General features: G+C 43.6%; 1 protein-coding gene across 1 annotated transcript; it reads right to left on the bottom strand.

The window, feature by feature from the left end:
- Positions 1-262: 262 nt before the first annotated feature.
- kbtbd2 (kelch repeat and BTB (POZ) domain containing 2) lies at positions 263-13,188 on the bottom strand. The gene is made up of 4 exons (XM_038732116.1): positions 13,036-13,188; positions 10,328-10,917; positions 5,496-5,661; positions 263-4,814 (listed from the first exon to the last, which is right to left on the bottom strand). The coding sequence occupies exons 2-4, from the start codon at positions 10,498-10,500 to the stop codon at positions 3,252-3,254; spliced, it is 1,902 nt and encodes a 633-aa protein (XP_038588044.1). The 5' UTR covers positions 10,501-10,917; positions 13,036-13,188; the 3' UTR covers positions 263-3,251.
- Between the last annotated feature and the right edge of the window lie 28 nt (positions 13,189-13,216).

Raw genomic sequence — 13,216 nt, 5'->3', positions numbered from 1 at the left:
AAATAAGCAGTTTTTTTTTGACAAAACCCTTTTTTTCTCCTCCATTCAACAAAATAAATGTTAGCAACTTTCATAATTAAACTAAACTTTCTGCTCAAAAATTAAAGAATCAAATACCACAAATGTGGCCAGATGTTCAATACCAACTTCTGGTATTGTAGATTCGTCAGCCAACCTTAATAACTGCTTTAAATACATATTTTAAAACTGGAGCAGTACCAACCACCACATTTTAGTCAAAACAAAAGAAACAGGGAGTCAGTTTCAGGAACGCTTTTGGTATGTTTTTTAATAAATTAACGTTCATTCAAAATACAGTGCCAAAGGAATATGATGCAGCCAAACATGCTAGTAAGGTTTGTCATGAAGCACCTGTGCTCATGTTTTTAAGGTAGAAGGAAGACCCCTTCCTTCCCTGACCCGCCCTCTCCACTACTGCTAGCGGTTGCTGGGGCCGATTTCCATCGCAAGCCCTCTCCTCTCACAACCGATCAGCAGCAAGATTCCTCAATATTCACTCGAGAAAAATGTAATCTGGAAAATGGATATCTACCCACAATCACACTACAGTAATGTCTGATATTAAATTAAAAAAAGACACTAATACAAAATAGACCTGGTTATTTTCCCCCACACTGAAACAGTTGTCTTTTAAACATATGAAAAATATATATTTATTATATATTTCAGCAGCTTGGAAATAAAAAAAAACAAACAAACATAAAAAACAACAAATGCATGAGCCCGAAACATATGTTTGTACCGAGAGTGGAGTTGTGTGTATTTTGCAGAGACCCTGGTGAAAAACAAACAAAAGTATTATGATGATGTGACGATGGATGGAGTGAGGTGTAGACCGCTGGCTGTGTGGAAGACCTGTGTGCAAACAGACTGACAGACAGCTGTGGAGGCGCTAAAGTAGAGTCAGGGTGGAGGACGGAGCGGTGAGGGAGGAGAGGTAATGGGTGACCGGACCTGCAGTCGCCCTCTGCCTCACACTCCCCCGCCCCCTCCGTCATCCCTCCCGGAAGCCACGGGCCCCTGTTCTTCTCGTCTGTTGGGCTTTTAGAAGAAAAAGATGGATCCCGTTTTAAAAGAAACACTCTGAACAAATCTATCTTTAAAGTGTTAAATACGTGCACCTGTGAGGTTTTAAAGGTGGCTCTGAAAAATTTGTATTTTGCTCATTTGTGGCGGACGACGGTAGCAGTCCTGGTTCCCAGCAGATTACCATGGAGATCCAGAACCACAGCAACAAAACATGGCTGAAGAGCTGCCAGCAGGTAAAATGCTGGCAGACTTCAGACACGAAATAATGATTTACTATTTGCTGGCTGGTGAATTTAAACATTTCCATGTCAGTGGCTGGTAGATGTTCACATTTTAAAACATTTATTCACCACCATGGCTGCAACTAGGGGTTATTTTCATTATCGATGAACTGTTTGGTCTAAAAAACAAAACAAAAAACAACGTCCATCACAAGTTACCACCGCTGATGTCTTTAAATAGCTCGTTTTGTCCAAACAGTCAACATCAAAAAGTGGAAATCATCAAATCCTCACATTTGGGAAGGTAGAACCAGAGAATATTTGACATTTTTGCTTCAAAGATGACTTAAGGTGGAGTAAGCGATTCCGGACAAGTACTACGATATAGAGCGAAACTGGTCCTACATTTCCTGCTGCGAAGCCAACATGCAGAGAGGACGAGACTGTCCCAGATCCAGACAGCGATACTTACAACTCTCCTGCTTCTACAGCCAACATCACAACAGCAGCATGTCTTGGTGAACTACAACGTGAGCCGAATGTCCGTGGGAAAGTTATTTAACGTTACCTGACACACAAATCACAGCTGAAATAGCTTTGAGTGGCGAGGTGCGGGCACATTTACAGAGCCAGGGCTGAGTACACAAGAGTGAATGACAAAAATTGTGTATTGGATTCGAATCGCATACCCCACCTTTAAGTGATAAATACTAAAGTGTAACCCTTCTATCATTTAAATCAAGTAGTCGTTTCAGCTCTACATTTAAAGGAATTTCTCAAGAACAAATGTCCAACATTGTCAGGTTCCAGCTTCTCAAATGTGTGAAGACCTTTTGGATTCTGGACTGCTGGACAGAAATTAAGCTATATAAAAAGATGTAAACATGGGCTTTGGGAACTTGCTTGTGGTATGTAGGATTAATCAGTTAATTAGAAGAAATGTGGACAAATCCATCCTCCATGCAAATAATCTTTAGATGCTTTTCTTTAGATGCAGCCCTGTTCAAAACAGACTAATGACCTTGGAAATAGTATCTTTATGTTTTTTCTTGTGAGACATAAACATTACAGGGTTTGAAAACACATTACTGGACCATTTCCCAAACTTCAACCGCATTTCATTGACCTTGTGCGAATTCTTTTAGTCAAAAATACCATTTCCAAGGTTGGTAATGAACCTTCAAGCTCAATACCAAAATGTTTTAAACCACTCCTGCTGCATTATGCACAACCACTGATCCATGTTTAATATGTTCAACAGACATCGTGTTAGATGTGAGGAGAAGCAGTTTAATAAGTTTCTACAGATCAGTTTTGATACATGTTTGTATTGATTCAAGCTCACCATTGGAACCCATTTTTAACTGCTGTGGATCAAAGCTGAATGATCTCCTGTCCCTTTGCTATAAACCTTTTCAGAGCCTCCTTTTTAAACCTCCAGGGAACATTTTTGATACTCTAATGACAGATTTGCAGTGGTGTATTCCTTTATCAGTGGTGAGAGAAGAGAAAAAGCGGAGACGGGGGTGGGGGAGAAGAGAGGGAAGCCACAATCAGAAGGGATGCTGGGGGATTTTGGTACAGTTGCCATTGTTATTCCAAGAAGCTTTACTGGTTAAGTGCATCATCACCCTCATCACCACAAAAATCAGTTGACATTTAGATTATCACATTGTAGAAACAGTATGACAGACTTGTAATAATATCTAACAGATGTCATAGTTGACAAAATAAGAAGGGGGGGAGGCAGAAGTTTTCAAATTACTAGTATTTTAGAGGGGCATCTTTTTCTCTCCAAGCTTGTTTTAGGCTGCATTGTTCATCAGCAACAGCTGTGGCTAATGCAAGCCTCCAAAGTCCAGAGATCCCTCCACAACACAGATAACAAACCCTTTCATACGTCAGAGATCTGCCCCCCTTCATGTTCATCCCTCAGCGTTACAGATTCCTGGTTCAGTCAGCGAGGTAGGGGAGCGGAGCCTAAGAGCTATACGGGAGCGTCACTAGCTCCCCGTCCACCTCAAACTCCTCGGCTCCGTCGTTGGAGAAGAGGTAGGTTGGGGGTTTCCAGGGGGACTCCTCCAGGCAGGACGGGTACAGCTTACCCACCGCACAGCGGAAGTCCTTGCCCAGATCCCAGAGCACGCGTTCCGACACGGGCTGCCGTAGGTACCACCGGTCCAGCTCCATGTCGTACTGATAAATAGCGTACTTGGCGCGCTCGTTCATGTGGGTTTCACGCATAAAAATGCACAGTGAGTTGAGCAGCACCACTGCCCGCACGCATGGGTCCGAGTAACGCTTGGCAGGGATGTTGGCGGCCAGGCGCCACTCGTTCTTGTTGACATCATAGACCTCCACGGTGACGGAAGAGCCGTCGATGGTGCTCGTGGGCATGCGGATGCCAGAGTTGCTGACCACGTGGAGGCCGCCAATGTAGAAAATGAGGTCACCGAAGGCAGCTGCAGAGGCGAAACAGCGGCTGGTCTTGCGCATGGCCATCTCCACCCAGGTGTCGGCTCGGGGGAAGTAGCAGTACATCAGGTCGTGGGTCATCACGTAGATGCAGTCGTGCGCCACCACGGAGGTGCTCCAGTTCCAGGCGAAGGGCAGGGGGCTCATCATGCTCCACTCGTCCTTCTCGCAGTCGTAGCGCTCCACCGTGCGCTTGTTCAGCTCTCCTCCTACGTTGTCTCCTCCGATTGCATAGATGTAGCCCTCACAGAACACCAGCGAGGGCTTGATTCGGGCACACAGCATGGGGGTTTTGGGTACCCAGGCGTTCTGCTGGGCGTCAAACCAGAAGAAGCTATCGACCGAGCGGAAGACCGCCTGTAACTTTCCGCTCTTGCCGTGGTTGGTGATAGAGTTTTTTAGAGGGATCTGTCCACCAGCGATGAACACGTCGTTGTCTGGTGTAACGAGCGTCCCCACCTTCTGCAGGTCTCCTGGGGGGTTGCTGAGCTTGTACACTTTTTCCGCCTGCGGGCTGTAACACACTACCGTAGTAGGCAAGGCACCGGACATGACGCAGCCATCGCCCTGCGTTTCTGACATGGCCTCCATGAAGATCAGCATCTCTTCCTTGGTCATGCCTAACCGAGGTTTGAAGAACTTGGGCATGGACTTGTAGAGGCCTTGCACCACCACAGACTTGTCGTTGGGTGGCAGACCCTGGAACCAGGCACGCTGCGTGACCTCAGACAGCGCGTCGATGCGAATCTGACTGAGCACAGAGGACAGGTGCTGCGAGCGCGCCTCCATGTTATACTCCAACCACAGCATGGCCGCCTCGCGCACCGTCTCCTCCTTTTCCACGTTGAGGTTGTCGCTGCTCAGGACGTCTATCAACAGCTCGTGTGAGAGCTGAAGGAAGGCCTCCTGCCTGTAGACCACGGGGAACTTGTGCTCCACCATGCGCTTAGCGCTCTGCTTTAGCTCACTACAACTGAACAGGTCGCCGATGCTCAACATGCGGACGCAGTTCTCAGCGTTTATCTTCTTCACCAGATAGTCTCTGCACTGCAACAAGACGTCCTCCACCTGAATGGGACAGAGGAAGAGAGTCAGAGGTCTGTCAGACAAAAACATTCCTCCTAGCATCAAGGGATACACCTACAAAAGCAGAACCGCCAGTGTGTAGATTCATCTGTTATAAATGTTCTTAAGCGTGATGTGTAATTCTGCGTCGGGTACGCACGTAGCCATGCATTTATACGCGGGCGTCGGTGTCTGCGTCGTTCTGCAACTAGATGGCGCTACCGTGTTGACTTTTGTCAGTTGAGGCGGTCAGCTTCTGGTTTGGCCATCTACTAACTTGAATGGGGATAAAATAATAGACAGCTCATGAATATATAGTTTAATTTCTTTCAAAAAGGCTGAGAACAGCTGGAAACTGTTGTTTTTAAGCCAACGTTACTCAAAAGAAGGAAACAGTCCATTTGCTATAAACTTTATTCAGCAGCAGGTTATTACATATGTGGTGCTCTAGTGGGTATTTGGGGCAGCAGGATGGTGTATGTGGGACAAACACAAAATAAACTACCGTGTGTGTTGTTTTTGGACAACAATGGAGCTCTCTCTCTTCAGAGGAAGAAGAGATATCAGGACACAGAGACGATATTTGTTAGTGTGATCAATTTTTTGCTTTGGCCTTTTCTTGGGACTTGCTGACAATAAGAAAAACATAATACTTTAAGGATAACAGGAGGACTTTGCACAGACCTGCAGGAAGCAGGCGGTCTCGTAGAGCGGCTCCACGGTGCTGTCGCTGATGGCCAGGTTGCCCGTGTAGGCGTAGGTGATTATGATCTGCAGGGTGGCCGGGTCCACATTCCTCAGGTGTACGTGGGTCTGTTTGCTCTCGCTGAGGCCGCTCATGAACATCGCCCTGCAGGAAGAAGACGACGACAACAACAACTCAGGGTCATCTGTCCACACATCAACACAATAACCTGCAGAATGAGGAAGTGAACTACTTGATGTCATACGATTTAAATTCACTAATGTGTCCATAAAGATAAGAGATTTTATCAGCTAGTTCAGCAATTCAAGGTACACTTATATATCTTAGTACATGCAGGATTTCATTGGCCACTTGGTGTGTCTGTGTTGTGTTAACCATGTTGTAATATGTTTTGACGTTACATTTCTACTTGGAAAATACAAACCAGTTTTTCCTTGTAAAACTGGCTCCACAGTAACTGTAATAGGTTACTTTTTCTTTTGTGCAGCAGAGTTAATGACAAACACAATTAATGCAGTTACCCCCCCCCCCCCCCCCCAAAAAAAAAACTACTATCATCCTCACAAATGGTTATTTTTAGAGCAGATACAATCCAGTGAGGAAGACGTGTGCTGGTCAAAAGACTCCTTTATTTATTCATTCCACAAAACATCTTTATCATCAGGAGAGTGTTTATTTGGACCACTATTTATTTGGTTTCTTTTTTAATTTTGAAACTGTTCAGGCCACAAAATTATATTTTAAATCCATAGCCTATTCCCCCTTATCGGCAAATATCTGGAGTTTCTGGTTATCTTTTTGTAATCAATAAAGACCGGGCTTCATAATAAACCCATAAGACGGGTCTTAGTGTCTGTACTTCGTGTACAGCGGGCGATGAAACTCCTAATCCAGTCTTGTTCACTATTTTTCTAACCAAAGTTTTTCCTTTTAAATAAACAGAGCCTCCTAATGACAGCTGGCCGCTCGCCAAAGTGGCTGTAAAAACAGAAAAAGTTACCAGCCAGAATCAGGGTCGCTGTAATTAGCTGTTGCTGGAATGCATTTCCCAAATCCTTCGAAAAAAGCAAAATCTAACGTAAACTGAATGTCACTAAAAATGAGCTGGAGCAGTGTACAGTATCTCACAAAAGTGAGTACACCCCTCACATATTGTAAATATTTACACAAATATATACACACACAATGAAGAAATGGCACTTTGCTACAATGTAAAAGTAGTGAGAGTACAGCTTGTATTACAGTGTAAATATGTCACTTTTTCTGTATCTGCTTAATACCAATATGGTGATTTGATGTTATGGATATTATAACAGTGTGACAAATTCATGTTATCAATGATTATTTCTGGTCAATAAAATTTCAGAAAATACTGATAAAGTCCAAAACCCAAGAAGTATTCAAGTTTCAATCAAAGAGGACGAAGAAAACAGAAAGCAAATATTTACTTTGGAAAAAGCTGGTACTACTTATAAAGATATATTATTGCCAATTGATCATTCCACCTCTTTAAGCTACATACAGCTAAATAACCGTGAATTGAAATGGTAAATGATGCCACTTTTAATTTATCATGTTTAATACTGTGAAATTGTTCAGGGGTTGTTTTTGACTCATCATAGCACACAACACTGGAAGTATCGTTGTTCTCAAAGAGCAGGATTTCATACTACTGCTTTATATGGAGCACAGATGTTACTACCGACTTGATACTTGTCCACCAAACCAGTTTCCTAATACTGCATCATAGAAAGTGAAAGTCAGAACCCGTCTGTTGGGCTGACTGTGGACAGTTTAGCTCCAGCTGGGCTTCTCTCTGCTCTGACTCCCATGTTGCTGTGGCCTCTTTACCCACATCGATTTCTAACATTTTATGCACCTGTAGAGCTGTTACAGGCTTGAAACGGTAATTTGCATTTATTGTGATTATGCCTTTGGTGCCAAACGTTCACTGCTGCAGTGATGTTTCTGTGCCGCACATGTCAGAGACAACAAAAACACAGCATGGGCGGCACAGAAATGTTTTCATTGTTTGTGTTTACAGTTTCTGCTCATCACTGCACATGATAACTACATGTTTCTTCTTCTGTTTATTCCAGAGACGATGCAATTTCTGCAGAGGAATGTACAAACAACACTTCCTGTGTGCAAGTCATTTTTCCTGGTAAACAGCTCTAAGGGAAGCGTTCTGAAGAATCATGTAAAAGCCAAATCAATATATCCTTTAATAGATTAAAGTACACAGACTGAGCTTCTAAAAGTGCTTTAGTGTTAAATAGTTCCTACATTTATTTCATTCATCCATTTTTAATCTACAACAACGTTCTCTTTAATAATATAAAATCAACTAACTTTGTGTTCTGGATTGATGGTCATACAACACAATGAGTAATCGATTAGTTGATAAAAAATTAACCTACTGCAATTTAGATGCATAGATTAATCATTTGACGACTTTTTCAAGCATAAATGTTAAACATTTACTTGTTCCAGGTTGTCAAAATGATGCATTTCCTTATTTTTATCATCTCAAAGGATGGTAAAGAGAATGTTTGGGTATCTGTAGACGTCCTCCTAAATAATTACATCATTTCAAATTAGGGCTGTGCGATATGACGATGGCGCTTTGCACCACGGTGAAGTTAGATGTCAAATTCCAACATAAAACTATTGAATGTCCAATGTAACAGTAAAATAACATCCAACTTGAAACTACGCCGCGGTCCGTACTTCCACACGTGCTGGTGTTGCAGGGAAGACATTTGCATTAAAAATAATGGTAGAGCCACAAAACACTATGCAGCAGTTCCAGCCATGACGTGTGTGTCAGTCAGGTAAGGTTAAATGACTCGCCCACGGACATACAGCTTACTTTATAGTTCGCCAAGACATGCTGTTGTTGTGGTGTTAGCTATAGCAGCAGGAGAGTTGTGAGTGTCGCTGTGATGTGAGCTGCTGTGCTGCTCTGGGACCGTCTGGTCCGCTCATGTTAGCTTTGCAGCAGTAAGTAGCGTCAGTTTGCTAACTCACAACCTACCAAACAGTTACATTACTGTGTCGTTGTTCACTCTACCATGGTATTTGTCATGGTGCTGGGTTTCTCCAGAATTGCTTACCCCACCTTTATAATGCAGAGAAATGTCCCGAGTTAGTTGGAAATGCCATATTTCATTGAATTTACACAAAATGTTCTATATCAGGATATATCGGCTTTGTGTTGGGCTCTTCGAAGCTCTGGGGTTGCAAATTTCTAAACATTGAGATTTTATAGATGAGATTTATATATGATTAAATTAAATGGAGCTGCAACAATAAGTCTAATAGTTGATTAGCTGTCAACTATTAAATTAATCTGCCACCATTTTGATAATAGATTTGAGTAAAAAAAAAAAAAATTGATTTCAGGTTCTTAGAAAGGTGATATTTTCTAGTTTATTTGTTCCTTAATGACAGTAAACTGAATATCTTTGTGTTGTGACGAACAAGACATTTGAGGATGTCATTTTGGGCTTTGGGAATCAGTTAATTTTTCACAATTTTCAGACATTTTACAATTTTGGTCCATTGTTTGTCCAATTTATTGTCACATAACAGGATTTTAAGACATAACGCAGTTTGTAGTTATAGAAACTAAACAACTAATTGATTAATTGAGTAAATAAAATGAAATAGATCAATTAGTCAAAGATATAAATGTCATTTTCAAATCTACTTTTTAACAGTAATGTAAAACTGCTCTGTCCTCCTGTACGGGGGTTTTGGGGGTGTGACTGTGTGTTGCTTGCAGCAGTGGCTAAACCTGCCAGGCCGTATTACGCAACCCCACAGGCATACCCCTACACCCCCTCCCTCTTTTTCCTCCATTTCTTCCCCTTTCTCTCCATCTCTCACCAAGACCTACGTGACCAGACTTTCCCCTCCGAACACAAGCTCTATCCAGAGTCCCCCCTTTCCCTGAAGCGAGGCGTGCTAGAGAGGGAGATGGGAAGGAGAGACACCAGACGGTGAAAGAGAAAGGAACGAGTAGCAGTTTAGAGGTAGCGCGACACCTCCGAACCCTGCAGGGGAAATGCTTTGCATGTTCGCACCAGATAACGAGTGCGTGGGAAACTGTGGGGAAGATCGCGGGGAGGTAGGTGTGAGAGAGGCATCGAGTTGTCAGGACCTTTTCTTGGAATGCATGTTTCAGTGTGAAGTGAAGGAGGAAAGGAGGGAGGGGGGACAGAGAGTTAGACAGGGTGTTCAAATGCAGCATGAGCTCCTGTCATATACAGATGGACTCTTCCCAGCGCCGAGGCAGCTGCTCTGTCACATTCACCGCAGTGCACACACACTTCATTATGCAATGTTGTGCGTACAAATGAGCCCTCCCGAGGGCCGTGAGGGATACATCTGTAGAACTACAGGTTAGAGGTTGCTTCATTTGTTCCATGAGAAATACATGAACGACTGAATAACTGGTGCAGAGGGCGACCCGAGCTCCAGCTCTGAAGGAAACACCATTCCCTTGTTTTCCACCCACCATGTATAGAGTGGGTAACACTTGCTCTACAACATGGTGCATTATTCATTGTAACTGTAGGAGGTGAGCACTTACAGGCAAAACAACCGCACCGCATAATGACAGAGTACCTACAGCTCATCACAATCAGACTGAGGGAATAATTGCTGTCTTTTAAAACATGAAAAGCCCAACGCTATATGGTGAATTATTCACTGAAACTGTAGGAGACAAATTCAGTAGAGCTATACCACACAAACAGAAATCACCCACATACAACATGACTTATTCTACGCCTGCAGCGCTTACCTGAAATAGGAGCTACATGTGGCCAGGACCATCTTGTGACATGGGAACTCCGTGTCCTCCACCAGCAGCACAATGTCAGTCAGTAATTTCTGTTCGTAAAAGAACTTGAGCTGCTCCAGCAGGGAGACAGCGTAGTCCGTGTTGACCGGCCTGCGCTCACTGAGATCCGACATGGTTGCATCCCATGAATCGCGCCCCAGTTTTGAAAAGTCACGCGGCCGGCAGAACCGGACTCAACCCAAACAGGAGGAAAAAAAAATATTCTTAAAGATTTAAGAGAATAAACAGGGGGTGAGGGTAAGGGTGGGGGACAGCTCTTCAACACCTCCACTTAGGTCAGTGGAGGTGTTTAACTCCTATGTGGAAAAAATTCTGCTGGAGAGGAGTTGAAAGATGAGATGAGAAAGTTGTGGCGTTGCAGCTACTAAGCGTGACAGCCTGGACTCCAGGGGAAGGGATCCTGGATGTTGAAGGGGCCGTTTTCCCTTCGTGCACCTATCTGTGGTCTGACGTCATGCAGTGAGGCACTGGGGACCGGAGGTAGAGGGACAGCACAACAACTGGCGCAACACTGCTACATCACGTCTTATCTGAAAAGCACAGGAGGAAAAACAAAAATGATGACATTTTAATGATACATGGTCTTTAGTCTCCTTAGCCATAAGACACTTTTGGGAAACATGGGCCCAGGTCTTTTTGTCTGCCATGATGCTGCTATGATATATCCCAGTGAATATCATTATGCACAGTTTGCAAAACACTTCTGCTGGTTCTTTACCCGAGCACAGACTCAGACAGTGCTGCATCTGTGGTCAAGAAGTTGCCATGTATTGTAAAATGCTGTAGAGATTTTACTATTATGGTACATACGTCTAAGACGGCACACAATATAAAGACCAAAACTTTCCACCTTAACTCAATTACGCTCATTCTGACCCTTTGCAACAAAAGACAAAACAATGTGTATATGGCAAATTTCCAAAGCAGAGTTTTGTCTTTAGTAGATATGAGAGGATATTTGGTGGCGGTGGATAAGACACGTGCCTTGGTGTGGGAGATATGGGTTCGTTTCCCACTGGAACATCCACCATCAGTCCCTGAGCAAGACACTTAACCCCTAGTTGCTCCAGAGGCGTTTGATCTCTGACATATATAGCAATTAAAAGTCGCTTTGTATAAAAGCTAAATGAGTAAATGTAAATATTACGGTCCATTAAGTCCAACTGACTGAAGACAGAGCGCTGCGGTAAAGTTGGTCATATGTTAAAAGGCCAGAAGTAATATATAGCATTTCGATCGTGTTGACAAAGACAGATCATGTATTTGCCTGTACGGTTTGAGCCCCACTGCTCACATCCTAAACGACTTTGGCCTTTTTGGCAGGTTATCATGACACTGAGCCATTAAGCCACGTTTACCACCAATGCCTTCACGCAACACAGTTTGAAGCTACACCACCAACAATCCTTCTACTACTACTGTACAGTCTGTTTCAACCAAACACTAGAGATCATTTACAGCAGCAGGCGTTTCACCAACCTGTCAGCTCAATATCCAAGTAATATTCAAGGTTGTGTATCGGTGAATTTTACATCCACCTCCTCCACAGTGAATCAGGTCTGCTAGATGCTGATAACCGGCGACCACCCGAGTCTCGTTTCTTTTGTTTTATTGCCTTTAACACACCCTGCGACAGCTGTCACCACGAGATTCAGGATATCTTCCATTTCTACGCACCACTTATGTTTAACGTGAGCAGCTACCCGAGCTAACATATCAGAGCTAACAGCTAACGTTCGCGCCACCACATGTTAAAAAAGAAAACGGACATGAAGAGAGACTTGATAAATGGCCTACACATGTTATTATGTTGTCTAGTCTCTAAATAGTTATGGATGCAGTCTATAAACAACATGTGCCGGCTATAGATGCTAGAGAGTTTGCACCATCGTTCATTGCATGGCACATCCTTCACCTTAACGTTAGGCCATCTACACACATATAAACTTCACAGCTAGCCACTGTGTAGCGAGCTAACGACAGTTCATTTGCGACGTGTTTACCCCTCAAAAACACGCTAACTAACCGTTTACTTCTTCATGTTAAGGCTGATATTATGAAGAGTTTTCATAGGTACCATTTTCTGGACTTGCCTGATGCTGACCAGCTGCGTTAGCACGTTACCGTTAAATCCAAAACAAACCCCGCATGCTAACTTACACCGCAAAGTCACACTAGACAGACGGGCCTGTTGCAAAACACACATCTGAGCCGAGGTTAGCTAACGCGACAAACCTGAACGCCATCCCTGTACCTTTATTAGAAAGTAATGCTCAAACGAAGTGACCATCCTCGTCAGCTGGCTTCGATGTTAACGTTGAAGCGGCAAGTTTTAGCTTCGGTGAGCTGTACAGTTCCGGGGTAACGTTAGCTGTGTTAGCTAACGAGGTAACCCGCCTGTGGGAAAGTCTACAAACTCCAGCTCAACTGAGAAATGTTTTCCAGAAAGGACATAGGTACAAAACATCTGCAGCAACGAAAATAGAGACAGAAAGCGACAGAGAGAGAGAGAGAGCGGTAATGCGGCTAGCAAACACACAGCTAAGCTAACTGCTAATAAGAGCTAAATAAACGTTAAGCTAACGCAGCTTACCCACTTTTTTTTTTACTTAACCACTTCAACAACCCACAAATCCAAGCATCCTTACTGTTAAATGTAGGCAGACTCCACACACCGAACCGTCGCGATGGCTTTTCTCCTCAGCAGAAAGTGCCAAGTAAGCTCTTCACGCCGAATTTAGACATTAAAGAGTTGTGCAGCGAGCAGCGAACAACCTCTCAGCGCATCTTAAGCGCCCGAAAACCAAGAGGCCATATGAGGTTTCTGCG

This window comes from Micropterus salmoides, unplaced genomic scaffold (genome assembly GCF_014851395.1).
Source record: "Micropterus salmoides isolate LMB-PRFRI ecotype aquatic unplaced genomic scaffold, ASM1485139v1 Ms_hic_scaffold_1, whole genome shotgun sequence".
Classification (NCBI taxonomy): Eukaryota; Metazoa; Chordata; class Actinopteri; order Centrarchiformes; family Centrarchidae; genus Micropterus; species Micropterus salmoides.
This window is presented reverse-complemented; position numbering and strand designations above follow the sequence as displayed.